The sequence below is a fragment of the Pelecanus crispus genome, chromosome 4 (assembly GCF_030463565.1).
Source record: "Pelecanus crispus isolate bPelCri1 chromosome 4, bPelCri1.pri, whole genome shotgun sequence".
NCBI classification, from domain to species: Eukaryota; Metazoa; Chordata; class Aves; order Pelecaniformes; family Pelecanidae; genus Pelecanus; species Pelecanus crispus.
This window is the reverse complement of record NC_134646.1, coordinates 5,930,286-5,956,137: the sequence shown is the minus strand read 5'-3', so window position 1 is coordinate 5,956,137 and position 25,852 is coordinate 5,930,286. Positions and strand designations below refer to the sequence as shown.

The window sequence follows — 25,852 nt, the reverse complement described above, 5'->3', positions numbered from 1 at the left end:
CATACCAAAGCGAATCGCTTTCATTTCACACTGTACTCTGGAGCAGATCACCAACAGCCTATTTCCAACGCACCTAACGTCCACAGGCAAAGCAACACACTCGGTTCGATTACCCAGGCGATTAGTTTCAGGAAGCACCCACAGCATCGCCTCACATTTCCAATACGACCTACAACAAGGTATTTCTACTACTTATTGCAGAGCAATTGCAATGTAAAACCAGTTTTCCTTACCAAAGAGCAGGGTATTATGAACAGACGCTGGGTGAAAATCCCTACTCAAGAAGCAATCCAGAGCTACGCAGGAGTTCTGGACTGCATGTAACGCACAACTTCTTGCCTTCCATGAAGCACAACACACGACTGCACAGAATTACCACTCCCCCCACTACAGACATGAAAAGTGAGTGCATACACACCACAAATGAAAACCAAACTTGTTCCCTATTCCCGGGAATAATTCGGGAAATTTAAACCAAATAAGAAAAAATAGAATTCTATTTATTCAATTTGCTCCTTGGTTTCAGAGAAGTTAAAATAGATGTCGATATAGACACGGCACTTTTCTTTCCATGAATAAGAGAGTAACTCTGCTATGACCATGCAACTCAGAACTGCATTTCATGCCCATGCCATCACATTAATCCAAGTCAGTCCAAACCTGAACCTCCAAAGAAGGAAGAGGAACCCGTGTTTTGGAGAAAATGACAGTTAAAAAAAGCCCGCACCTTGCAAGTTTGGTAAGGGGAGAGCAAGTGTCTTCACTTCAGTCCTAGCTGCGGTTTGAAGAGATGGTGCGCTCTGCTTTGACAAAGAGCAGCTGTCGGGAGGCTGTTCCGTGCTGTCAGGGGCAGGACCCCACCTGCCCGGTGAGGTGATGTGCCAGGCCGGTCACCGGAAGGCAGACTATCTGTAACCACTTGCACCAAAACCAATTTTAAAAGTCATCTAGCTTGAGTCCCCAGAATAACTGACTTTAGCAAAAACAAGACTAAGAAAAAGATTCAGAGATGAGGCATAGGACCGGGGGAAGAAGCCGTTACCTAACAGTCATCAGCGGGTGGGGAAGCCTCCTCTATGGGTGCCTCCACGTCCCCCTCTGAAGCCACCCCTCTCACCCCGGAAGTTAGTTCTGTTCCTCTCTCTGCCCCTTTCTCCTCGGCCCGCTGAAGTCCCTCCTCTTCCTCCTCCCCTTGGAGCACCACCTCCCCGGTCAGACTTGGACTTGGGTGGCGGTGACTTGGGCCGAAGTCTCTCAATCTCTTCGGTACAGCCGGTCAGGTGGGAATTTGGAGCTGTGAAGTATGAAGAATACGTTTCTGCATTGAAATTGCTGTTTGTGAGGGTGGGTCCTACAGTCAGCCAACCTAGGGAAAAAAACCAGAGTCAACAAAAGCAAGAACAAACTCCGTGCTTCCAGGCCATTATTGCTTTTTTGCTGGTAAATGAACAGTCAAGTGATGGGGACAGACACTTATCTACACGTCACCTGTATTGAACAGAACGAAGAGGTCACCTCTAGGAAAGCCAGAGCTGTTGAAAAGTTAAGATTTTAGTTTGATATTTCTATGGGCTTCTTTTTTTTTTTTTTTTTTTTTTTAGATTATGTATGTCTATGAGAACATTCAAGCTGTGGTTTCACAAGACCCCTTCCTCCTCCTTCCTACTACTTCTTACACCACAACAATGTTTTCCAGCCCCTCTGGCACCAGACTGTAAACCAGATCAGTAAATTCATCTAGTTTAAAAATAACATCCTCCTCCTCCTCTTCTCCCCTTTTTCAAAGATATTTAAACTTGAATTAGGTAATTTTGTCTCCAGAAACCAGTTGTGACAGTGCAGCCAAGAGCACAGCATGCTGGAAGCACACATCTGAAAACACAATAAAATAACAATTCTGTTGAAGCCCACATGATAGGAAAATAGAGCTTAAAGACTTAAATTAACCTGTTTATGCAGAAACATTCAGTGGGCACTTCAGCTTCACCAAGTGAATCGACGCAGGCAGACATTTGAAACAAGCATGTTCCAATCTCTTCATATTATGAGCTAAAGTAGCCTTTGGACCTAAAATGGGGCTCTTAAAATGGGGCTCAGACCACTTAAAAATGTCAGTGGAAATTTAATTTTCAGTTGTATCATATATTAATGAAGAAAGATGTAGTTCCGTGATCTCAACAACGTGCTTATAAGGAAAACAAGAATAAAAAAAACCCCAAGATCGGTTCTTCAACACTGTTCTCTTTACCCTGTTTTTATGTAACATTTACCTAAAAAAAAAAAAAAGAAGGGGGGGAGGAAGAGTCTATTTGTTTAGGTTTTCATACTTCACAGAGCACTGTGAGGATTCACAAACACTAACTCTAAACTCAAAGTGCTCATTGACAAAAACACTGTGCTCTGCCAATTTCCTGAACAAAGAATAAATGGAAAAAGGTGTTCCCTACTGCTGTGATGAGCATAGGATTTAAAGTATGCAATTCCAGGGTAACCACCAAATTTAAAAATACAAAAGTTGTATCAGACTAAGATGACCCTGTGGGACACGAACATAGAAGAATTCACCTACAGCAGCACTGAATTAATAATACCTGAACGACATCTTTCCGCAAAACAGAACAGCCCCCCTCCACACACACACCAGTAAACAACAGAATTAAGACTGACATAATCATTAAAATTCCAGCCAAAGGCCAAAGACTAGGAATGGCCAAGAATCATTACTCTGTAGCCGTATGAGCAAGAGGGAACCATCACCTTGAAATTTATATAGGTAACTTACTGCTTGCAGCATGTATACTGATACACATCCTATTCCAACTGCAGTAAAAGAATAAGCAACGTTTTTTTATATCGTTAAGTATTAGCATTCCCATGCAGCAAACGAGGCCTTGTATCCATTTTTCCTCTGTCATCCAAACTATTAACCTCTCTTTAGAGGAAAACAGCGTTACGCAAACCTGCTGAACGAACCTAAAGCAAGCGCAGCTATGGCACCTGCCCCACTCAGACCCCCCCCACTTATTTTGCAAAGGGCATGCTGTTACCATAACCTGTTCAGAGACCAACACTCGCAGTATCCATCAGTATGTGAAGTATGACTACGCTATCCATAACGTGAGGTATGAAGTCTGTCAATTCAAGCATTCATTGGTAGTTGAAAGAAACAGGATTGTTGAATTGTATTTCACCTTAGGCTTTAGGGCAGAAACATCACTGACAACTGACACAAAAGTCTAGAAAGGTGTCAAAATAGATTTCGTTCTTCTAATCTGTATTCTCCTGCAGTGAAAGTCCTTCATCACTTACGCACAATAAATTGAAAGGCCTGACCATCAAAACAAACAAAATGCAGTTACCTTCAATCTCACTGTATTTCTACACACTTTTTTCATAATGCCAGATGCAGCACCCAGTGTAAGAGACTGGGTCTTCAGATACAGGCAACAGGGTCAGCACTAAGCTCTTAGCGATTTAAAATCATTTTAGAGAAAGAAATCATGCTTCTGAGAAGTGTAAACACATGAACAGGCGAAAATATCGGTTAACAAAAAACAAAAAATTCTGAAAAAATTAACAGAATTGGTCCAAACAACACTACTTTGTGACTGGCAGATCTTCACATAAACCAAAAATGTATCTCCCTGAGAATCATGCGTTAGGATTAGTCATTATTGTCTCAGCTTCCATCATAACCCATCAGGTGGCCTCAGGTGATGGAAGAGGGTTATTAAAGTAAACGAAAATGTATCTATTTGACAGAAATAAACATAACAGCTACCTGGTCGAATTGTACTGTCCCTTCCAAAAAGATGAAGACGTCGTCGTCCAAGGCAGAAATGCTCGATGATGTGAAAAATCTCTACAGGTTTTTCTATGTTGCCAATCTCAGGCTCTTCTGTGATGATTAGGTCAATGTCAACATTAGCATGGATGAAGTCGCCGTCCGTACTGCGACGCACAGTTCCTTTGATGCCCATGAGGCAGTGCTCCTACGCACACAGAACACAGAAGAGTCCCCGTCACATGCCGCACATACTGCTACAGCACAGACGGCCCTGGTTCGAGTGCAATGGAGAGAAAGGGAAATTCTAGGCGGAGTAGGTCTGACTCTTACACAGAGTAAAGGGAACTAGAAGAACAGAACAAGCTGGAGCTACCGAAAGAGCCTTCTGAAAGCAAAGCAGAGAGTGGTTTAAGCTATCTGGCTTGATGAACTACACTACAAAGTTGTAAAACTCAACAGGAGGCTGAGATAAGACATTTCTGTAACCTTCAGTTACAGAAAAGTTAGAGCTCTAAGTTGGAAAGGCTGAGAAATCACCACAAGGGAAGACAGTACAAGGTGATGGCAAGAGTAAGGGAATAGTTATCAATTATGATTAATACTTCTATCAGCATGCTGATCCTAACTTTATTCATACAAATAATTTTCTAAGTTCTTAGTCATAAAACAGCCAGTCAGTGAAAATAAGGTGTACTTCTTCATATTGTACCTCTGTTACAAAAGTAGCCTTCACCCTCAGATTCCTTTCTAGAAGATATCACTGCATCAAAAAAGTAAAACCACTATCAAACTGTCAACACACTCTCAGTCAACTCCATCAGCATTAAAAATGTTCTTTAACTGTAACATGCATTTCTTTCCTTTCCTCTAAAACATTACAGATCAATTTAAGTGACTAGTATGTAGAATCTATGAATGAGGAATCACCATAATTGGTACAGGATGAAAAGAGGGTTCTACATATTCATTTCAGAGTTCTGTTTCTGACAATATTAAGCTCAGATGAGCGATTTTTCCCCAGTATCATAAAACACCGATTCACTAAGCGCCACCAGATGGCTCTAAAAAAACCTCACAGACAAGACTATGTAATCATTTCCAGATTTTTGGCAAGGGTTTTAAGAGTTGGTGAATAAATATGATAGGTGACCTATCGAATCTATGCAGTTGATCGACTGCACCCAAGCTACAGGGTTTTCGGACCTTGTCTTTAACTAAATCAAAAGGCACAATACTGCTAAGCAAACTACCCATCAAGCAAAGCCTCGTAAATCTAGCCTTTAGAAGAACTATCCAAAACCATTTTATTTTCCTAACACATGGAATGTCATTCATTAGTACCTTAGATTCTATAGCAGGTGGCACAGCACAAAGCATCCATCTATAGAGATGCCTAAACTAAACATAACAGGATAGCATTTGCTGTTGTAATCATTGGTAAATACATCTTGCACAACAGGCTATTTATTTAGTCAGAATAAGCTAGCACAGTTTTCAATGTTTATTATAATTAGTGACCTCAGCCCAACCCTTGTTCAATAAACAGAGAAATTATCTAATACCAGAAACTATTCTCCTCTGTTAAACAAAGACATAAAGTCCCCCCCAAATCCTCCTGTTAGTTCTAACCTCTCCCTCATGAGTGAGCTGCACATAGTTGCAATACGATATGCAATAAACATACTATATTTATACTTATAAATATTTATAACTAATAAAACACACTTTCAAACAAACTTCAGATTAATGTAAATGCAAGTCAAAGAAAGATTCCAGAGATCTTAAAGGGAAGTTCATACTCCTAAAAAATGGCAAATCTGAGACAGAGTTAAGGATGTTTAATACTAATGAATGATTAATGGCTGTGGAATGAGTCCCGAGGTTAACGACACTTTAAATTATTAAGTCATCAGCCAACTCTCTGTATTCAGTAAAACTGCCACAGTTACACCCACATGTACCCACAACAATTCTTTATTAATCCTACCTACATTTGTCTAGATTTTGGAATAACATACGTTTGAGTCTCTTAAATCAGAATACCTTTTTTTTTTTTCCTCTGCAACTTTTTCAATACATGTCCTCCACACTACATCCCTAAGAAACCGTTTAATTTAAGCCAAGCTGACCGATTCTGTCACTTGTGCTTTAGTCATCTTCAGGAAGTCAGGAGATGCTGACTGAGCTGTGGGCCCCTAACAGTCCCCTACCTGGTTCAAGCTCTGGGCGCACACCTGCACGTGCGTATTTAGAACCATCAGCCAGTCTTCCAGAGTTACTTTTTCTGACTACATCCATTTATAATCTACAGTTTTAAAGACTTCTTTTGACTTTAAATTTAGTCAAACTCTACTGCTAAGTTTAGTTCCATTCAAAAGGCTGCCAGCAAGTTTTCTCCTCTCATCTGGAAAGGATCTTGCGTTTTACACAGAAGGTATTGCTGATGGACTAACTGTGTATTTACCATTCACCCACAACTGAAACAACGCAGAAATGAAAACCATCGCAACATACGGTAACATTTTCTATTCGGTTTCCATCTTCCTGCTCAGGATTTCATTCTTGTTCCATCAGTCTATGAACCCTCCTCAGCTACCTGTATTTCAACAAGGCTCAAATGAGTATCACATTTAGAGGACTATCACAGAAATTTACCAAGCACTGTTAAATGTAGATGAAACTTCTATACCTCATGCTGACTCAAGTCAAGAAGGGGACAGAAGTTCATCATTCATCCTATGAATATGTTTATTTCCATATAACTACTCTGCAGAAGAGAACTCCGAAGTCTCATGCCTGCTTTCCTGAAAGCATGTCACCAACTGCTGTGGAGCACCGGGTGTTTCATCAGCATGAACAGACAGGATGGGAACACAGGAGGAATTGAGCCAAACCTTTACCTTGGTTCTTTGGAAAACAGCCTTAGGGTCTAGAGTCTTGGTCTTGCCAGGATTGTTCTTATTCGTTTTAATCCAACAAATGTCCTCACATCTTCTGTAACCCCATTTGCGTAGACACTAAATATTATAGACAGATAAAACAGTTCACACTACATCAAAAACTTAAGTAACCTGAACTGAACACTCATATAGGTATTTGACTTTTCTTAAAGCACAGCTGGAAGAGAAATTTGTCACAGATGAATGAAACACTCAGTTTACTGGCATGACTATACTATGTTTTGTCAAGCTGCCCAAAAAAAAAAAAAAGGCTTATGTGCACATTGACTTGTCTTTTTTTTTTTTTTTTAATTTTAAATTGTAACCACTGCACAGATCTGCTACAGAACTCTGCACTCATTTTTACCTAGTGACACTTACATTTAATCAAAACCAGTCTGAACACCACAGTGATCAGCTGCCTTGGCCTTGTCTCAACTAATACCTGCACTCTGGTAGTTTTTCACGTCAATGTAAAATTCTGTAAACGAGAAGATAAATAGCCAAAAAGCCTTTGCTGCCATTTTGTGGCTTTTTCTATATCTGTTAAAAAAACTACCCAAAACCCCCCACCCCACCCTAACTTACATGACTTTTTAATCCTTAGTTCCTGTAAGTGTAGTCTGGGAAAGGGAGGAAATTGGGCATTAAGGACTCCAGCTCATTTGGCTATTGCTGTGTTCAAGAACTGTCTAGCTACAACGAACGCATCTGTGAACAGAGTCAATCTATCCGAAACAGATACCAAGAGATACCAACTTAACCAACCTCAGAAAGAAAGGCAGATAAAGCAAACAGATTAGTAACCACATTGTCCTTTAACAAATGCCATCTTGTTTTAATAGAAAGCACCGCTCGAACTAAGCAAAGAATGTTTCAGCGCAGCAAGAGCCAACTGGAAATTCTTACTGCACCATGCCCAGGACAAGCATACCTGGCATACAGAAAGATGACTCTAAAACTCCAAGATCTTATAGGGGAATAAAACTTCATAGAGCTCACTAAGAGTAAACCCATTTAAACTCCAGGGGTTTTCTGAAAATAAGCAGTGCTACGCACACAATTTTCTCTCACTTTATGAAAGAGTAGCACATTTCTACTGGCATGAATATTTCTGGAAGAAAACTATTGAGACCTCTGTTAAAAAAAAAAAAAAGTTGTAAATGCACTCAACATGGCAACCTGCTCCTATGGCAACATGCATACATCGAAAACAAGGCAGTAGTACAGCTTTCTAGACCCTATAGAATTATGCTTTCTCACACAGTCACAGCGACTCATCTGGAAAATAACAGTATCTAAACAGTTAATGCCACATACGCTTAAATTTATTTAATCCACTTAAAATTATACATCTTCTACCACAGTAACAAAACACCTCTCAGCAGTTACAGTTGAGAATTCTATACAGAAAAAGTCAACGATGAAAATAAACTCTTAAGCCTAGCCCTGATAAATTGAATTAAAACATCATCTTACCACTCGGCCAAGATCCAGACCCTCGCCTGAACCGCACCACAGAAACACAAATGACCTTGGGGCTGCAATTTCTTCAATTTCCAATTTCATGATCTAATAATAATAGTAATAAAAGTGTTTCTGAATTAAATATAAATCACCAATTGTATCAGGAAGAATACTTAATAAGTGTTGAAGCATTATCACAGAAACCATCAGGAAGCACTTTTATTAAAGATGTTAGCCTGTATAGCATTGACGGCCACCCTCTTAAAATTGTTTTCCAGACAGTATGCTATAAAAGTTACCTTATCAGTACCCGAGTGCACGTTTTCAACATTGCTGATGACCAGCTTAATTATTCTTTTTAACAGAAATTCTGTCTGTGTAGAAAATTCTAGACTTAAAAGACTAATACAACCCACACGATTTTTCCCCCTAAACCTCTGCTTCATTTTATCATTCCATTGGTAGCAAAAAGATTTAATAACAGAGCAACAGCACTCTTTCTTTTCAGCCCTGGAGTTACTTCTGTGAAGCTTGTGAAGACATATATAAAAAAACCCCAGCTTAATCCCTATTACGATATAGGAAAGACATTCTCTACATTTTCACTTTCAGGAAAAAAGCAGCAAGAATTTATCAGGACAGTCGTTCAACAATGACAAATGAGTAACATTCAGGATGAAATAACTTCAGATGCAAAGCATCTGTTACTCATTACAAGTTGAAAAGATTCATCTGTAACATGCTAACACATCAAATCAAGCTTCATTCAGTGCCATCACGAAGAACAATAACGCAGTAGAAGCCATTCTAAGAGGATATAGCTCCCAACTAAGAGGATGACTCCTGCCTCCAACACTTACAGTTTTCCTGTTAGGACAGAATGTTTTTTTCCCCCCAGGGAACACTGCCAGACACCATTTTTGCCTGATATAACATTATGGCTAGCAGAAAGCTACCTATTCCTTAACATGGAGTTACCCACTCTCTTATACGAATGCCTTTGTTTTCAAATTCAGTCCTTAAAGGTGGATTGAATTGTATTTTGTTCTCAAGATCCTTTAGTTTGACTAATTCACTTCTGAAGTTATGCATGCGCAGGTTCCAGCCTAAGTAAAGACAAACTAAATCTAGTTTAAAGTAACACCATCATCCCCCTTCCCGTTTGGAAATAGAATGCAGGTAAGAAAATCTTAGCAACAACTGCTTCAATCTACTGATTCACTCATATGATGACAAATTTGCTGCGAATGCAGACACAGTCCTGCATACCTTTCAAATAGGGTCTCTAAGTAGTAGTAGGTATTTATTAGTTACATATTTCTACCATATGCCTGAACTGAAGAATTCCTGGCATGGTTATGCAAACATTTTTTCATCAGCTATTCCTCTCTACTACATATTGTCTGTTTTGTTGTGAGGGTGGGATTGGGCTTCTTTTGGTTTATGAGGCTTTTTTGTAGGTTTGATGTTCAGGTTTTTTTTAATGAGTAAAGTGTAGATATGTAGAGTAGAGCCAATTTATTGCTATTTTACATTATCGTTACAAGTTTTTTATTCAATGCCCAAGTGAAGGAATTCTCCAGTTCAACCTTGAAGGACAGGGCAACTTGGCAGCAGAGTGTGTCATCAAATTGTTGTGCTTGGTGACATCCAGCACTTCATAGCCTCCAGCCCTCACCTTGCTTTCCCAGAGCTGACTTTATTGAAAAGGGGAGGGTACAGAATGGAGTTACTTATCAATACCTCTTGAGTGTTTCCTTCTTTACAAGCACCTACATGCATTACTACAGGGAGCACTTTAAATTTTTTTCTCTAAATGTTTGCTAGAGCACAATAAACCAAGACCACCAACAGCGATCTCAAAAAAAGATCACATCTTGCACATTAAGATTTCTCCTTGTTCCCAAAAAGGGGTCAGAAATCAACATGGCTTCAAAAAAAACCCTTTGACGTGACTAACAGTAAGGGAATACATAAATATGAGAATAAAAATCCACAAGTAAGGTTTATCTATTCTGTTCGGTTTCTTAGGATTACACTTGGTTTGACTGTTAAAATTTCCTACCCAATCAACGCTTTGGAGAAAGGAGGTATGTCAGTGAAGCATTCTCATCTACTCTTTTGACGAGATCAGCATCTTAAAAAGCATGCCTTAAAAATCTCTTTTGACAATTTCAGGAAACAAGGGAATATTTACAATGGATATTCTGAATTTCAACAGCAAAAGTCAAACAGAAAAGAAAACTCATGGAATTTGGGGAGAGGGAGAAAACCTGCTATTATTAGAGTTAAGTTTTCAACCAGGCTTAGGGAGAAGAAAAAGGTATATTTAATTCATTAAACTCCTCAAAAAAAAAAAAAAAAAGGTCTTTTAACACAAATAGTGTAGGCATGCATACAATATAAAACTTAGTTTCTATAAGAATCTAGACTTTTCTTTAAAAAACAAAAGGAAAAAAAAATCCATTTTTCCTTAAGAAACATCTCTAAAAACATTTTGATACCAAATTAAATCCTCTAACTCTTTGCTTAAGTACATGTTTGAAATCCTTTCTGCAGCAAGAAAAATACCTACATCATCCCAGGTCCAGCATTTTTCATTGGCAGTAATGCCAGTCTCTCGGTAGTATTCTTCCAGTGGTGGTTCCAGAAGAATCACATCAAATTTGGACTTCAGTTCCCTAATATCAAAAGCTTCCAAGTCTGCTTGCAAGTACCTGTTTAAACAAAAGACAATAGATTGCTTGGACAAGTTACAACAGTGGTTTGAAAATTATACTCCACACAGCACTTCTGTGTAGCCAGTTAAGAGTAAGGTCTCCTGTGTAGTTCATACAGCTCAAATGCACTAAATCCATAACGCATTCTCACTTAACCTAGGCTGGATGCTGTTGCATCAGATTTTTTTAAAAAGTAGTTTTTCTCTCAATAAACAGTGTTTAGGATTCTAATTTAGCAAGCAGGAAACAGATGCCCACACAGACTGTACAACAGTATCTAGTACGGAATCACTGAACTTTCTGTACGTCCATGGACTATATAGGAGAAAACATCAACATTTAAGAAGCAAACAGACTGGCTAACAGACTTTTATTTTGCTTCACTTGGGGAAGTGGCATATTTTTAGAATTGCCATTTATTATATGTTATGTTCAGAAGATTCTGAATACTGGAAATGGGGTTACTTTTCCTATAGCAGAAATTCATTTCTCTATCCCTATAACGAAAGCATAATTGCCCCACACATTGATTTTATTAAACACACGCTCAAACGCACTCTTAGGACGGGCCACCACAGCTGCCCACCACTCACTGCTGTATCACCGACACAAAAATTACACTGCCCTCCCCTCAAAACCTTTAACCTTAAAAAAGCTGATTAGCAGACCACCTTCCCCTTCCTAAGAAAGTGTCTAGAAGGGATTATTATTCTGTAAGTGTATTTGGTGTTACCAGAAGGCAGCATTTGATTACTATTTTTCCCCGTTTGTGCTTTAAGGCTAAGAACGCCAAAACACATCTAACTTGAAAATAGCAAGTCGAGTTTTGCAGTTTGTATCTCAGTTGTTCAGACAACTAAATCAGAGTTTTTCACGTGACTATCATGAAATAATGCTATTTTACTCAGTACAGCTCAGCATTAGGTTCACATTCAGATAGGTTCAAATCCCTGGGGGTAACATGCTGCATGCTCATACTGTGCCTGACGTTCAGCAAAAACTCAGAGGTAATTCAAAGTTAATAGGACAAATCACTTCCAGCCAGCCTAAACTTTCTTTGGTCTTAAACTACAAAGTAACATCTGATTAATGGGTACTAAGATAATAGCTGAACTTTATACAAAAAAAAGCTGTTACAAGAACAACTAAGGTTATATTAAGAGGCCGATTTTTTAAAGCTTTTCTTCTTATTGTAAACTGCGTGACAGCACGAGATTCACAATCATATGATGTTCTTTTAGTTCCCAAGTTAAAGCTTACAGCCCAATCAGTTGACAGTTCAGTCTTAAAAACCAAAGCTTTAGACACCATAAATAATCACACACTGGAAAGAAAATCTAGTTTATATACTATATTAAACATGTAGATTAAACTAACAGAAACAAACTGATTTTATTCTTCTGAAGTTTCAATTGCTTAATTTGTATATACGAACAGAAATAGAAAATGTAAATTCTGAGCAGGTGCTAAAGATAGAGATTTGCAAAGCAGACAGCTAACTTCAAACAGGTCTGAAGAAGAAAGGCATTTTCCACAGGAACACTTACATGGGAGGAGTGTTAGATTTAGATATCAGCTCATCCTTCAATCTGATGAGCTCTCTAAGTTTTGGATATTCTTCAAACCTATCTGCTAAGCCTAAGAAGAAGAAAACATGAAGTTAACAACTACTTAGAGAGTAAATCTGTGTCAATTAAGCATTGTCCAATGTTCTGAATAGGTCCAGATGTTAATACTTAGTCTCATTTTAATTGTTGTTAGAACAAACCAAACCCTTCAAAGCAGTTTTTTGTTCAGTACTTCACAAAAGCCTCGTGCCTTCACCCCGTTAATTACGGCTGTTACTGAATGCAGTGCCTGTGCTCTCATCTTCTCTAGAGCACTACAGCCATCAGGAGTTCACAACTGCTTTCATCAGAAGGAAACAAACTTTCATTTACACAGAAAGTGCCAGAATGATGAGAGAAAGTTATGTTGTTATCCCCACCATCCGTAAGTTTATATTAAGATCTAATTAACATTCATTTACAGAATACTCTTATTTAACCTTTGAAGACTATTTCCAAGGCAGCAGCTGGGGTGTGGCTGGTTCCCTTAGGCAAGCCTTATGCTGAGATTTGGTACTCTGGTGTCAGTCATGAAGGTTTGAATACATGTGTATTTATTTACTGGGTTCCTAGACTCAGCTTTATTATGTTAATATTCAAACCTTTCGTACGTACAGAATGCAAAAGGGAGAACCCTAATTAAATTTTCTGCAGCAAACTTTTTAAAAAAAGAAAAAAAAAAAAACCAAGCAATCTTTTCAGTATATTACATTCCCCCTTCAAAAAAAGTAAGTAGAAACAGTATGTTTTGTTATTGCTAGCAGTAGTATCGGCACAAACCAAAAAGGTACCGCTCCCGCCTCCCAAGCAGTACCAGTTCAACTTTAGCAGGAGTTATTTACAAAGCTTCATGTTCATTTAAATTTACAACTTTAAGTGGTCCTAATCCACGGGGGGGAAAAACCCCCACCCAAACCCACAAACCCCACACCCCTTCATCCCTCTCCTTATTTGAATTTGAACTTCCCAACCCCAGCATCACCCTGGTAAAAGCAAAACTCTTAGTATCTAACCTTTTTATCTCTTACTACATGTGCATAAAACACCCAAAAGTTATTTTCACTTTTTTCCTTAAATACATAACATCTTAAAAACGCCACTGTGCTCTTCTGATTTCCACTGCTGTGTTGCTTCCAGCCAGTGCAAGTCAAATACTGCTGACCAGTTATCAGCAGCTAAGCAATAGATGTAAAAGAATTTTCAATCAAGCTGACTTCAGTTGTTTGTTTTCTTTAAACAAACAAACAAAAACCAAACCAAACCAAACAAAAACCCCACAGGTCTCCCTCTCTTCCAACAGCAACACCAAAAAAGATGTAACTGGGTGTTCTGCAACTACTACTTCCCCACAGCTTTTTGCAGGGTCGTGCCTGATTACGAAGTAGCACCTAAGCAGAGTCTTCATCTGCACGTAGAAAATGTCTGCCAACCAATATGCAACTTGGCATACCTCATCTCTAATAAAGGGTCTAGACTAACTGCTGCTGACACGTGCACTTCCATATTAACACTCGTGTAACAGTTTGTCCTGTCCCTTCCCAATTCTTTATGCAGCAAAAAAGTCAGAGTAAATAACATGGGCTGCGATTTCTTCGTACTCATCTTATTTCAAAGAACAGTGCATAACTATTTCAAGTACGTAACTGTGAAGCCCAGATGCTTTTCAGATAAAGACATAACCGAGTCAAAACAGCCTGTATTTCATACTAAACATCCAGATGTGTTTCACAGAGGCGTTCACAAAATATAGAGAAGAAACAAACTAACCGCCTCAATAGGCAAACAAAACCTCTTTGGGCTGGCATCTATAAACATGACACACTTGCCCTGACAATTTTAAACTTGCTAAAATACAGAGAACTGTTGCAGAAAACTGAAGAGGCAGGTGTCCTGCTTTTTTTAAAAAACAAATAACTACGAGGCACCCATGCTGCAAAAAGGACCAAACTGTACCTTGGTTTTAGAAAGATTAATTCTAATTAAGTTCAAGTTCAGCAATAGCTGGATAAACATAAACTTAAAAAATAACATCCTCTAAACTGAGTAATTTGTTGGGCCTTCAGCAGTTACATAATTTAGCTGGTAAATACTATCCATATTGTTTACAGACTGAAGTATTTTCCGTTCTTTACATGCTACATGCATTCTTGGAGGCAAAACAGTCCAGGAAACAGCTGAACTGTCAGTTATTCAAACCGCCAAAGGTCTCAAGATCTGCTCACTAGACTCATCTACTTTGTGGAACCAAAAGAGCTTACTTTTGAAAAAGTCTTCCCGGTTAAATACTTTCAAATAAAACAAAGAGTAAGAAGAGCCTTGGTAATAACCACCTCCTAACTGATTAAAAATAAAATAATTCATATAAATGTATATATTGGTATGTATGCACACAGAGACAAAACTATGAAGTACATGTGCGTCTACATTTCCCAGCAGCTGCAAGGAATTAAAAAGGGGAAGAAAAAGAAGTACTATCGAATAAAATGAGTTATCTTCAAACAGTTACTGACTGTGACATACCAACATCTCTGATGAAGTTCTGGGGTCTGTGTCCTGTATCCACAAAGTGTTGGCAGTAATCGTTGTGGGGATTTAAGCTCTGAGTACCCTGGAGAACAAAAGGGAGTTCAGAGAGAGCAACAGGGAGATAACTGGGCATACACCCACACTACATGAGTTTGATAAATGAGAAAGTTACAGATTTTTTTTTTTTTCTGTTTCTTTTCAACATGCCTTGACAAGCTACGCTAGTCAAGACCGTCCCTGTGTTTTTAGTTCCAAATCAGGCCCACCATTACTATAGCTCATTGTAAGCTGACCCAGATCTTTAGTCAGATCAATGTAAGCACTAGCTGCAGTCATATCTTTCACAGGAAACTTCCGTACTTGTGAATTCCAGTCAATTACTTCAGCCTTTAAAGCTGTATTTCAAACACCATCAATTGCAAAAATAGTTTAACACAACTATGCCAGCTTTGAGTAGACTTAAAATTGTAAAAGGAGCTCACCTTAAGAAAGGTACTGGAATCTTTGTAAATCTCTTCTTCATATGGCAGGTTCTCCTCATCTTGCTGCAGCTCTACTTCATCCTTGGAAATAAAGCAGGTGTTACAAGTATGCTGTTTCTCTCCTTATTATGATTCTGCTTCTTAAGGAAAGAAGTGAGCTGTCTACAAACAGAACTCCTACAACAGCAGATCACGAATGTTTCCAACTCCAGTTTTGGAGGGGGAAAAAAATTACCTATTCCCAAAAAGGTCTGCCTCTCTCATTAATCAGGACAGTGTTACTGGGAAAGGCCTCTGGAAGAAGAATAAAATAAGAAACCCTTCATTTCTAGACCCTGACAGTGTAGGCAGTGCTTTACAAGGTGTAGAACTCTTAATTTTTGTCCCCCCAAAATTTCACTCCTTGGACTAAAGCTAATGATTTATTTTATTGAAGTTATTCTGTAGTAGAACCTTTGAACATTTATATCCAATCATCTCTTACGTTCCAACCTTAGAAGCTGAAACCATCTTCTCTCTATAAATCTGTTAAAGTCCACACTTTGCAGAAGCAGCACATGGTACAAGCCAGTATTTCATTTGGACTGTCCTTAAAAGTAACTTTAAAATTCCCATTTTGTAGTCTCAAAATTTACAGAAAACAGGAATTGTATTGCAATTTTTTTTCCCCAGTTAGTGTGTCACCAACTATTTTTTCATCAGATTTTTGGAATTCAGAGATCTGTCACATTGACATTCTCTGAACACCCAACATAGAACTCGGAGAGAAGAGAAACAAAAGAGAGACTCGCTTCTTCATGTCAGTTTCTGTTTTCCCATTGCTCCTGAAACAATCTAGTATATACATTATATATAAATAAAACTGAAGAACCACTAAATATAATCTACCATATTTTAGTAGGATGCATATGCTCTTTCATACGTTACTGATTACAACAGAAATCTTGATCAGTTAATATAGTGCTTCACGCGAGGAGAAAAGCAGTCTCAAGGCTGAAATATTTGAAAAAAAAAGACATTTTAACACACTGAAATAAAAGAAAAAAATGGAGAACCAGATTTCTCATTGAGAACTCAACTTCTCCCCCAACACACACCTTAAGTCAGAAGATGCAGAGAACAGGTGATTATTTCTGCTGCATTCACCCTATGCTACGCAGGCTGTCAGAATGACGAAAGAAAAAAATTAAGCATTCTACCTATTTTGATCCCTCTAGCTGTTGAAATCTTAAAATAAGCTCTGCGTTCTTTCCAAATTGGAGCTTTGAAATGCCTGAAACTTCTGACATGCCTGCTGTGATTAACAGGTCACAGATTCCCCCTCCCCATTATTCAGGCAAAGAAATTAGAGATACAGTCTTTTTTTTTGTTTAACCAGACCAAAAAGAGAAAGATTACTATCAGAAACAGCAGCAGCATTTACAAGGAAAAGGAATGCACAGCAGACAACCAGCAGCAAGTGTTATTCAGGCAAAAAAAAAAAAGCTGAAAGCTTGAGTTTTACTAAAAAGTGCTTATGCCATCATAAGCTTACACCTGTTTCCCCCCTTCCATCTTCCTCTAACTCTTAGCCTTCTGATGATAAGCACTTGTTAGATACCTACTTGAGTCATCCCAGTTCTCTTTATGCCTTCATAAATGATATTAAAAAAAAAAAAAAAAAAAAAAAAAAAAGCCTTGTGGCCACAAAGCCCACACCACCAGCTTCCCAAGGGGAAAGGACACAGTCAAAGCAAAGACAGAATGACATTAACAGTAATACAAGACACTAGGTTCTTGTACATTAATCATCCTTGTTTTCCAAATCTGGTATATTGTTGCTCAGTTAGGGAAACAAAAACTACCCACAATATTCAGGCACATAGTTTTTTCAAATGACTAGAGAAACATTAAGCAATGACGATGATTCAACCAAGTAACAACGGCATGGAAGCATTGCAAGCTCACAGGCCACTGCTTGCAGAAACAGAGTAAAACAGTGCTGTATCAAATCAGGCTGGCAGGCAGCAAATGGAACCACAGGTGTTTTTGTACTTCACACAAAGTTAAAACTCCAGAACTCTTTGCCACAAAGCACTGTTGATACCAGACATTTATACGGGGTCAAACGACTGAGTAAATTCACCTGGAGAAGGGGAGAGGCAGAGACAATCACAACTCTGAGGGCTATGAAAAGCCTGGGAGTGGCAGCAGGTAGTCTAGTCTCGTTATCTGTCACTTCCAAATACAGACCAGGGAGCTCAACTAACCCTAGCACAGCTGTTACAGTTCCACAAAAACAAGAGTCCTGTAGAAGTTCTTTAGAACCACAATTCAACTTTCTGACCTTAAAATATCCATTATTCATTTTTGGCAATAATGCATCTCTTCCCCTATCTCCCACCTCTACAGTTTGCAATGCAGTCAGGCTCCCAGACAGAAGTCAAGCTGCCAGCAGGAAGCTTAACAAGCAGCCTTGCTGCCCTTTATTTTCATATCAGCCTGATGCTTATTAAGAACAATTGCTATAAATTTACACTTATTCTACAAAAAAAACCCACAACCCAAACCGAAACAAAACCCCAAAACAAAAAAATGAAAAACATCACCTTTTTTGCATCAGATGTTCCCAAATGGCCGAGATGTTAACATACTTCATCGTTCATCTCAAAAACCACTCTCACACTTCCCCCATATACTGAAAATGTCAATCTCACTGTTCAGCCTTCTCTCAAAACATCAGCATAAGGCACTTAGGTGTCATCAGCTCACTTCACTTTCCATTTGGAACGCTAGAAACTAACAGAAATCCTCTAAAATACCCAACTACATTTGTTTAAAGGTTTCAGGCCCACGTCCACACGCTCTACACCTGCAGACCTCACACATCGCAGTAACAACAATGTTGTATCTTCACAGTAACCTGCCTTCACCAGCAATTACAGCTGATGCTCAGGCTCCAGCTAGAGCAGTTGAGGTTCGAGGACACATTCATTTCCACTAAAGCTAAAGTCAGGGCACAAAAATTTTAAACCACTTCAGAAGGACTAACTGAACACCATCACGTAGAACCCAACGCTGCAAGTCAGGGTTTGAGACATACGAGTTACTTTACATCAGAAATACTTACCTCTAATTTTCCTAACAAAACTGACAAACTTGCAATATTTGTCTGCAACACTAACAGTTAAGTCTATTACTACTTTTCTCTACGGAGTATCAAACACAATCCAACAAGGCTTGATACCATAAGGACCCAGATTTTTGTCTCAGTTCATATTACAAGACTCAATTTAAACAGGCTCAAAGTACTAAAGAAAAAGTTGCATAGATACAGAGGGGAGTTTACTAAGTTCTCATCTCCTTGCCAATAGGGAATTAGCAGTGTCTGCAGATAACAGCTGATGACCCCACTATAGATGCTCTACTTGAGGGGTTTCAAGTTTCTTATATCTATTCATCTGCTCGACTGAAGTTGGTCCAAGCTAGTATTATTAAAATGTTCTTCAATTTCAACAATGTAGCAGGAGTCTGGCCACTTGCAAGCGGTTACAGCCCACCTCAGGTTAAGTCTTCTCTATGCTAAAGGAGGAAATGTTAATGGTAGGATTCGTATACTTTGCCAACTGAAGTGACTTACCCACATATATTTCATAGAAAAAAACCCCATTTGTTGTTTAACCACATATTTGGTGAAGGAATAAAATAAACTGGTATGAACTGATTGCTAATGTGAAGATAAAAACCCCACTTCACAAACAGTGCAGATACTCTGTGAATCCCTTGAGACGGTGACTTGATCAGTTTGCTAAACAAGATGTACAGACTAACACTTAGCATGTTAAAAAGAATGTCTGTCCACTTACAGATAGACTTTAAAAATTAGTCATCAAAAAATGTCCTGTCATACATTAACTTTTTGTTTTAGTAAGACAAAAGTAAAATAGACATTATTACAGAAAGATTTACAAACCTGAACACAAACGTAACACTATCAAGGCCTCATATTTCAAAAAATCACTATTTTTAGGCACCCAAGAGAACAGCAGACACTGCATTATTTCATAAATACACTGACCTTGATTCTACTTAACCACAGAAGCAAGGTTATTAGGACAACGAAAAAAGGGAGAGGGAGGATACGTGCTGCAACAAGATCACAAAGCACATCAGAAAGACAGCTGTATCATGATCGTGCCTTTGTTTAACCTCCTTTCTCTACCACTCATCTTAGCCAAAACATCACATTAAATATGAAACACGAAAGCTGTCAAATAGCTCCTGGATGAGCATTTGAAAGGCATGAAGAGTACGACAGTTTGACAACCACTCATTCTTCAATGACCACGGAGGCACTTTGTTTTGGTTTTTTAAACGGAAATGTCCTGGATATCTTGGATTCTTAAAGCACACCCCAAACCAAGCCTCTTTCTCCCGTTCCCTTAGAATCTGTTATTTCTTCCATGCATCCAGGACTGCATTCCTTTGCACGTAACAGGCAGGTTGGAAGACACCCTCACCCTCCCTGTACCTCATCCAATGGCCCATGCCTCTTGCTAAATGCAAGCTTTTCTTCTGACACAAAGGAATTCTGGTCAAGATTTTGTGTGTGTGTGTGTACCCAAGCACGTACACATTTCATCACTTCTTCCCACCCAAGACAGCCAGCCACGGCACACTGCCATTCCCTGTGGGCACTATCACCTAGGCCTACCACCTCCTAGGAGCAGCGCTAAATTAAGCCTCCAAACATTGGGTTCCGGTGCGCGTACAGTTCAATGCACCCAAGCCACATCCGAAGAGAACAGCACTTAGTGTCCATGCTCCCTCTCTTAGATCTCTGCAGCGGAAGACGTCAAGGGAGATGCCACTGAGGGCTAGATATTTTAAAGTACCTATACACATCGCATTTATTTTTATATATGCACACACACACATTTCGTGAGTCCCTCAGAGACACATGAACACCAGAGAAAAGTAACTCTTTTTTTTTTTCCTTACCTTATATTCTTCAATTTCTTCCTCATCAGCTTCTCCCTCATCTGGGTATTTGCGTTTTGCATTTGGTGCAGAAGTATCATAAGCAGCCCTATAAACACCCCAAAAAAATGCTCACATAAAACAGTTTCTCCAGAGAGAACATTTCAGAAATCTCTGATAACCTGCCTTGACCATGTTTCTGTTACAAGTTTGAAATTATTTTGAAACTTCGTATACGAGAAGTTTTCCCTCTCTCAGTATACTTGAGACCAGCACAACTTCTTAAGGACAGGACTCCTGAAAGCAGATCTCGCTTCCTCATTGTTCCGTTCTAAAAGGTACAGCTTATTTGAACCAAAGCAGTACATCTAGAAAATTAAGCCTCCTCACACCAAAAAAGTACTGTTACACGTGAGAATTAATAAGCACTAACTACTCTGTCCTAGACACATTTACTGTTCCATGAGAACTTTTAAACTAAATTGCCCTGTAACTGCTCTTAGCAAAGGTACAAAGGCTCTAGGACAATTCAGGTGGCATACTCTAAATTCACACCTCAGTTTCCCTCCACAGTAGCTTTTTAATATTGGAAGCAAAAGTTACCCTTGATTTCCAAACTGCTATTGGAGGCAAATGACTAAACCCTACTCACCTTGCTCAAAGTTCAGATTTGTGTAATTAAAACACTTTCTTTCATTGAATTGTATGCTTTTGAATGAACGGTAAGAATTTATTTTGCTCTTTGGAGCGCAACCTCATCCTGCTTCCCAGGCTCATACTACAATTAACCCCCCCCATTTCTCACAGAAGCTACACGCTGATACCGACCTACACGTTTCTCTCGTTTCAGCGATCTCCCGCTGCTCATCTTTACTGTTCAGCACGGCACCGATACTGTCTGCGTTTTCAGCTCCTAACTGAACAACGGGCAAGACAAATTCAAGCCACAGTTACCACCGATTACCGCCCCGACGCAACCCCGAGGCCAAGGGGCCACCCTTTACACCCGACACGCCCTCCGGCCAGCCAGGCCCGCCCGCAGGCTGCCGGGAGGCCCCGGGCAGCGACCACCGCTCCCACCGGCGCGGCGGGGCCGGACCGAGCGGCCCCCGGGACCCGCCGCTCCCCTTGCCGGGCCCGGGGCCGGGGCCGGGGCCAGGGCCCCCCTCCGGCCGCCCCGGCGAGCGGCCGCCACGACGCCCCCCGCCGCCCTCAGCGGGGCCGCTGCGCGCGGGGGAAAGGCGGGGCCCGGGCGCTGGAGCGCCCGCCGGCGGGGCCGGGGCTGGCGGGGGCCGGGCGGGCCGCCCCGCCCGCTACCTGCTGCGCCAAGAGCTGCCGCCGCAGCTTCTGCCGCTCCCGGATCTCCTGCAGGCGGCTGTTCATCGCCGGCCTCCGCCGCCCCGCTCCGCCGGGCTCCCGCCGCTCCGTCACTTCCGTCCCCGCTTCCAATGGGGAGGCCGCGGCGGCGGCCGCGTGACGCGCCGCTGGCGGCGGCCATGTTGGTTGCGGGCAGCGGAGGCCTGGCCGGGCCCGGCGGGGAGCGGGGCTCGGGGCTGCACCGCCGGGCTGGAGCAGCGGCCGCCGGGGCCCGCGGGGCCGGAGCAGCCAGGCGGCGTGGCGGGGCCGCTCCCGGTCCCTGTCCCGGTCCCGCCGGAGAGGCAGCGCTCCCCTTCGCGGCGACGGCCTGCCGTGCTCGGGGGCGGCCGGGGGCACGGGGTGGTGGAGCTGGAAACGGGACAGCTCCGACCTACAGGCAAACGCGCTGCGACGCGTACCGTGCTCGCCGCCAGGCCCACGGAGTCCCATTTCCAGACTCTTCAGGAGTCGCTGAGCAGACTGCTCGTCTGTTTTAATGTAACTGAAGTGTTTTCCAAGTCTAGATGTTAAATTCATTTTCACTCAGCCATTGCAGTGTGTGTTTCATCACTCACTCCAGGCAAACAGCTGTGCAAAAACTCGGGCGAGCTCGTTGCAGCAAGGTTATTCTCCAGGGCGCTTCACAGCTGTGACAGCTTACTGCAATTTGTTGCATTTTGGGGCCTGTATCTCAGCCTTGCATGCAGCCCGTTTTTCTTTGTCGTTCTCTCGGGGCCCAAATGCTACTTCTCTCCTATGCGTCTCTCGCCCTAGGACGTCCTTTATATCCAATTTCAATATCCAATGTAGTTATTTGTAGGCTAACCTTTATGCTTCGCCTATATCTTCCCAATAGCTTATAAAGTTGCAGTTTGAGGGAGTTTTGCAAAATCTGTAAAGTATTTTGCATCTGATTTTTGGTGTCTTCCTCCTTCTTCCCCCCTCTTATACTTTATTGTCTGTCTTTGAATGCACGTCATTTACATTGCACGCTGACTTTCATTCTGACAGCTATTCATACTACAACAAGAATGAAGACTGAAATAAAGGCCCGCAGTCTGGATTCAAAAGTTGTGCAATGAACTTCAGTTCCCAGCACCTCACAAAAAGAAACGTCACAAAAGAATAAACATTACAAATTATCTCAGCAGTTATAATTCGTGCTAACGTTTGCTCTCCTGAAAAAGACCAATTTTTCCAGTAATTGTCAGACCCAAAGATGTGGACAGCAAGAGCTGGGAAGTGACATTCAGCTCCCTGTTACACGCAGCATGGTGTTCCCTGCTGGTATCTCAGAGCCAGGTACCACCACGCTTTTGTGATACAAGCTGTTCTTCCCTTTTTTTTTTAATGTGGTATATACGGTATATGTGTCAGTGACATTATGCAAGTCAAACTTAAAACTGAGGAAGATGCGTGAAGAGAAGGAAATTAGAGCAGTGCAGACTAATGCAGAAAGTAACTATTTCCAGCTACTCACATTTCTCAGTGATAGAACATCCTAGAAAAATGTTAAAAACCCAAAATACCAAGAGGTGATTTTTTTCTCTCCTTAGGGAATACATTACTAGTTACACTGTCCTATCTATGGAAATGTTATGGAAAAAGAAATGCTATCTCACACTACTGCACACTTCTTAGATATTGTTGGCTGTAATGAATACAGTAGAAGTCCCTGCAGAGTAACAAAATCACTTCCTCCTGGATGTGAGACGATGAAGTCTGCGTGAGCCTGCACGCCGTTTTTAGAACTCGTTGCTAAGACGAACTAATCTTTACAAACACTAATGGCTACGAAGGATGTTACACTATATACATACACTGTTTCAAAACAGAAAGTCTGTATTTTTGCAGAATGCTCCTTGCCTTTCGTCTTCTCTGTGTATGCTGTGGTTTTGGCTCTCTGAGCTTTGAATGCAGTCTGTGGTCAGTTTTTTTCTGTTAAGGTAAGTACCAGGCCAAATTCTGCCGATCTGGAGTCAGGACCTACACACGCACATATAGTGGACCATAATCCAGTCTAAAGGTTTGGGTTTGATCACTGATATTGGTGTTTTGGTTACATCATGATTTTCTGTGGCCTTGAACATTATCATGGACTCATCAAAAAGGAATGGTATCCTCTAATCCAGCCTCATATCCTGATGTCATCCCTGACGTGGTGTCAAACCTACAAATATGCATCAGCCTCCATGGGCAATCCAAACTGGAGCTTTGTGGTACTTACATTCAGATTTCTTATTCCTAGTCTCCAGTCTAAATATTTGTTGCTGGAATTTATAACCTCTACTCCATATGGACAGCAAGAGAAATGCATTTCATGCTGTTTGGCATGAGCATGCAGAAGTTTATTTGCTTCTCCTCTGCAACAGTCCCCAGTGTCTGGAAGACTGCCGTCGCATTTCTTCTCACCTTGCGGTTCTGTGCTTCTGATCTTTCTGCCTCCTGGATTCTCATCTAATGGAGTTGACTCCTTGGTGAACGGCTATTCCCCAAACTAGGCGTTCAGCTGCAGATGAAGCCTTTACCAACGCTGTGTGAAATACAAACATGATGTAGTATGTGCGGTAGGCTACCGACCTGTTCAGGGCTCTCAGCACAGTTTTCCTTTTTTTTTTTTTTTTTTTTGCAACTAATGCCTTTGTTGAACTGCCTTCAACTCTGATCCATTATCCAGATTTTTTCCTTCAGATTTATGAAGCCAATTGTTTTCTCATTCTGTTTTTGTTTAACTGACTACTCCTGCGTACATTACCTTTCGCTTCTCTCTATTGACCTGCATTCAATCTTTTTAATTATTTCTATTGTTGTGTTAATTTGAATTCAAATCCTGTCCTCCAGCACACTTGTATCTACTTCCAACTTCAAGTGGTTGTCTCCGAATGTAAAGAGCAGCCATTCTATGCCACGCTGTTTCACCATTTATAGCATGATAAACTATTTATAAACCACAAACAAATATTGGTAGAATTTCACACCCATCTGGGACTTGTGTTATACTGACATATATTCAAGTCTAGTCTACTCCATTTGGCAAAAAACTGCTAGCTTATTTTGTGTCACTAGAAATGACTGTAAAAGTTACAGAGAATTAGGCCCAAGCTGCTTAATTTATCACTGTTCTCTCACCTTAATTGTTCTTCATATCACAAACCTCAAACTAAATTATGCCAAATTAGATGCTCAATAAATTCATAAATTAAAAGCACCGAATGGACCAAATAGATGAAATAAAAGAGAGTGTTATCTCTTAACTCAAAACAGACGAATAGAAAATGGTTAGCATGGGCTAACATCACATTCTTCCTATTTCATGTCCATTTTCCCCATGCTTTTAGTCAACTACCTAGATCTACCTCTTTCAAAATATCTTTAAAAGTTTGTGACCTCAACTTTGGGGCCTATTTTGATTAAGTGATAGTATCCACAACACCCAGTGATTGTGGCTGTGCCTGCTTTTCTACCTCTGCCTTAGGCCGTGTCCCTACAAGACGGCAAATCTGACTTAATGAGCACATTGCAAAAACACTACAACCGTGAATCTATACAAACTCACTGCAGCAGTTCAAATTTTGTTTAAAAATCTCCTAGAAGTAACTTAGTAGCAGCAGAGTTTTTATTAGGCCAGGTCTGCTTGTCCTTTGGAAGCCAACATACAGCCAAAATAGAGCCTTCATAAACACACCGCCACACGCTCTGGATAATCTAACAGACATGTGCTGCGATTTCACACTTCATCTGGATCAAATTTCATTGCCATTTGATCCAGTATTGTGCATGTCCTTCGCAATGGCCGTGAAGCCTTGATGTTGCATGATTCTACATTGCTCACAGCACGAGAGCTGCTGCCTCTGGACCAACTGATCATAGCCTCCCTACTAACCTGGAGGTGACTATTGAAAGGAATTTTGAAAGAGATTATTTAATTTTTGCTTTTGCATGGCATCGTATTTCATTCTGCTTTGTCAGCAAGAATAAGTAACTTGCACACAAAAGTTTAAAAAGTTAT

At 40.6% G+C, this 25,852-nt stretch overlaps 1 protein-coding gene across 1 annotated transcript; it reads right to left on the bottom strand.

Moving 5' to 3' along the window:
- Positions 1–892: 892 nt before the first annotated feature.
- METTL14 (methyltransferase 14, N6-adenosine-methyltransferase non-catalytic subunit) lies at positions 893–21,886 on the bottom strand. Its single transcript, XM_075709299.1, has 11 exons — positions 21,805–21,886; positions 21,316–21,404; positions 20,509–20,596; positions 15,529–15,609; positions 15,041–15,128; positions 12,461–12,551; positions 10,769–10,910; positions 8,206–8,298; positions 6,688–6,804; positions 3,782–3,992; positions 893–1,366 (listed from the first exon to the last, which is right to left on the bottom strand). Exons 1-11 carry the CDS (start codon positions 21,868–21,870, stop codon positions 1,053–1,055), a joined length of 1,380 nt encoding a protein of 459 aa, XP_075565414.1. The 5' UTR covers positions 21,871–21,886; the 3' UTR covers positions 893–1,052.
- Between the last annotated feature and the right edge of the window lie 3,966 nt (positions 21,887–25,852).

What these genes read in the sequence shown, in the direction of transcription:
- METTL14 (XM_075709299.1), bottom strand. Translation starts at nt 21,870, where the DNA reads ATGAACAGCCGCCTGCAGGAGATCCGGGAGCGGCAGAAGCTGCGGCGG. An exon ending in GAAACGAGAGAAACGTGTAG is followed by an intron (nt 20,597 to 21,315) that starts GTCGGTATCAGC and finishes GGGTGTTTATAG; the next exon opens with GGCTGCTTATGATACTTCTG. An exon ending in AATGCTGGACCTGGGATGAT is followed by an intron (nt 8,299 to 10,768) that starts GTAGGTATTTTT and finishes TATTATTATTAG; the next exon opens with ATCATGAAATTGGAAATTGA.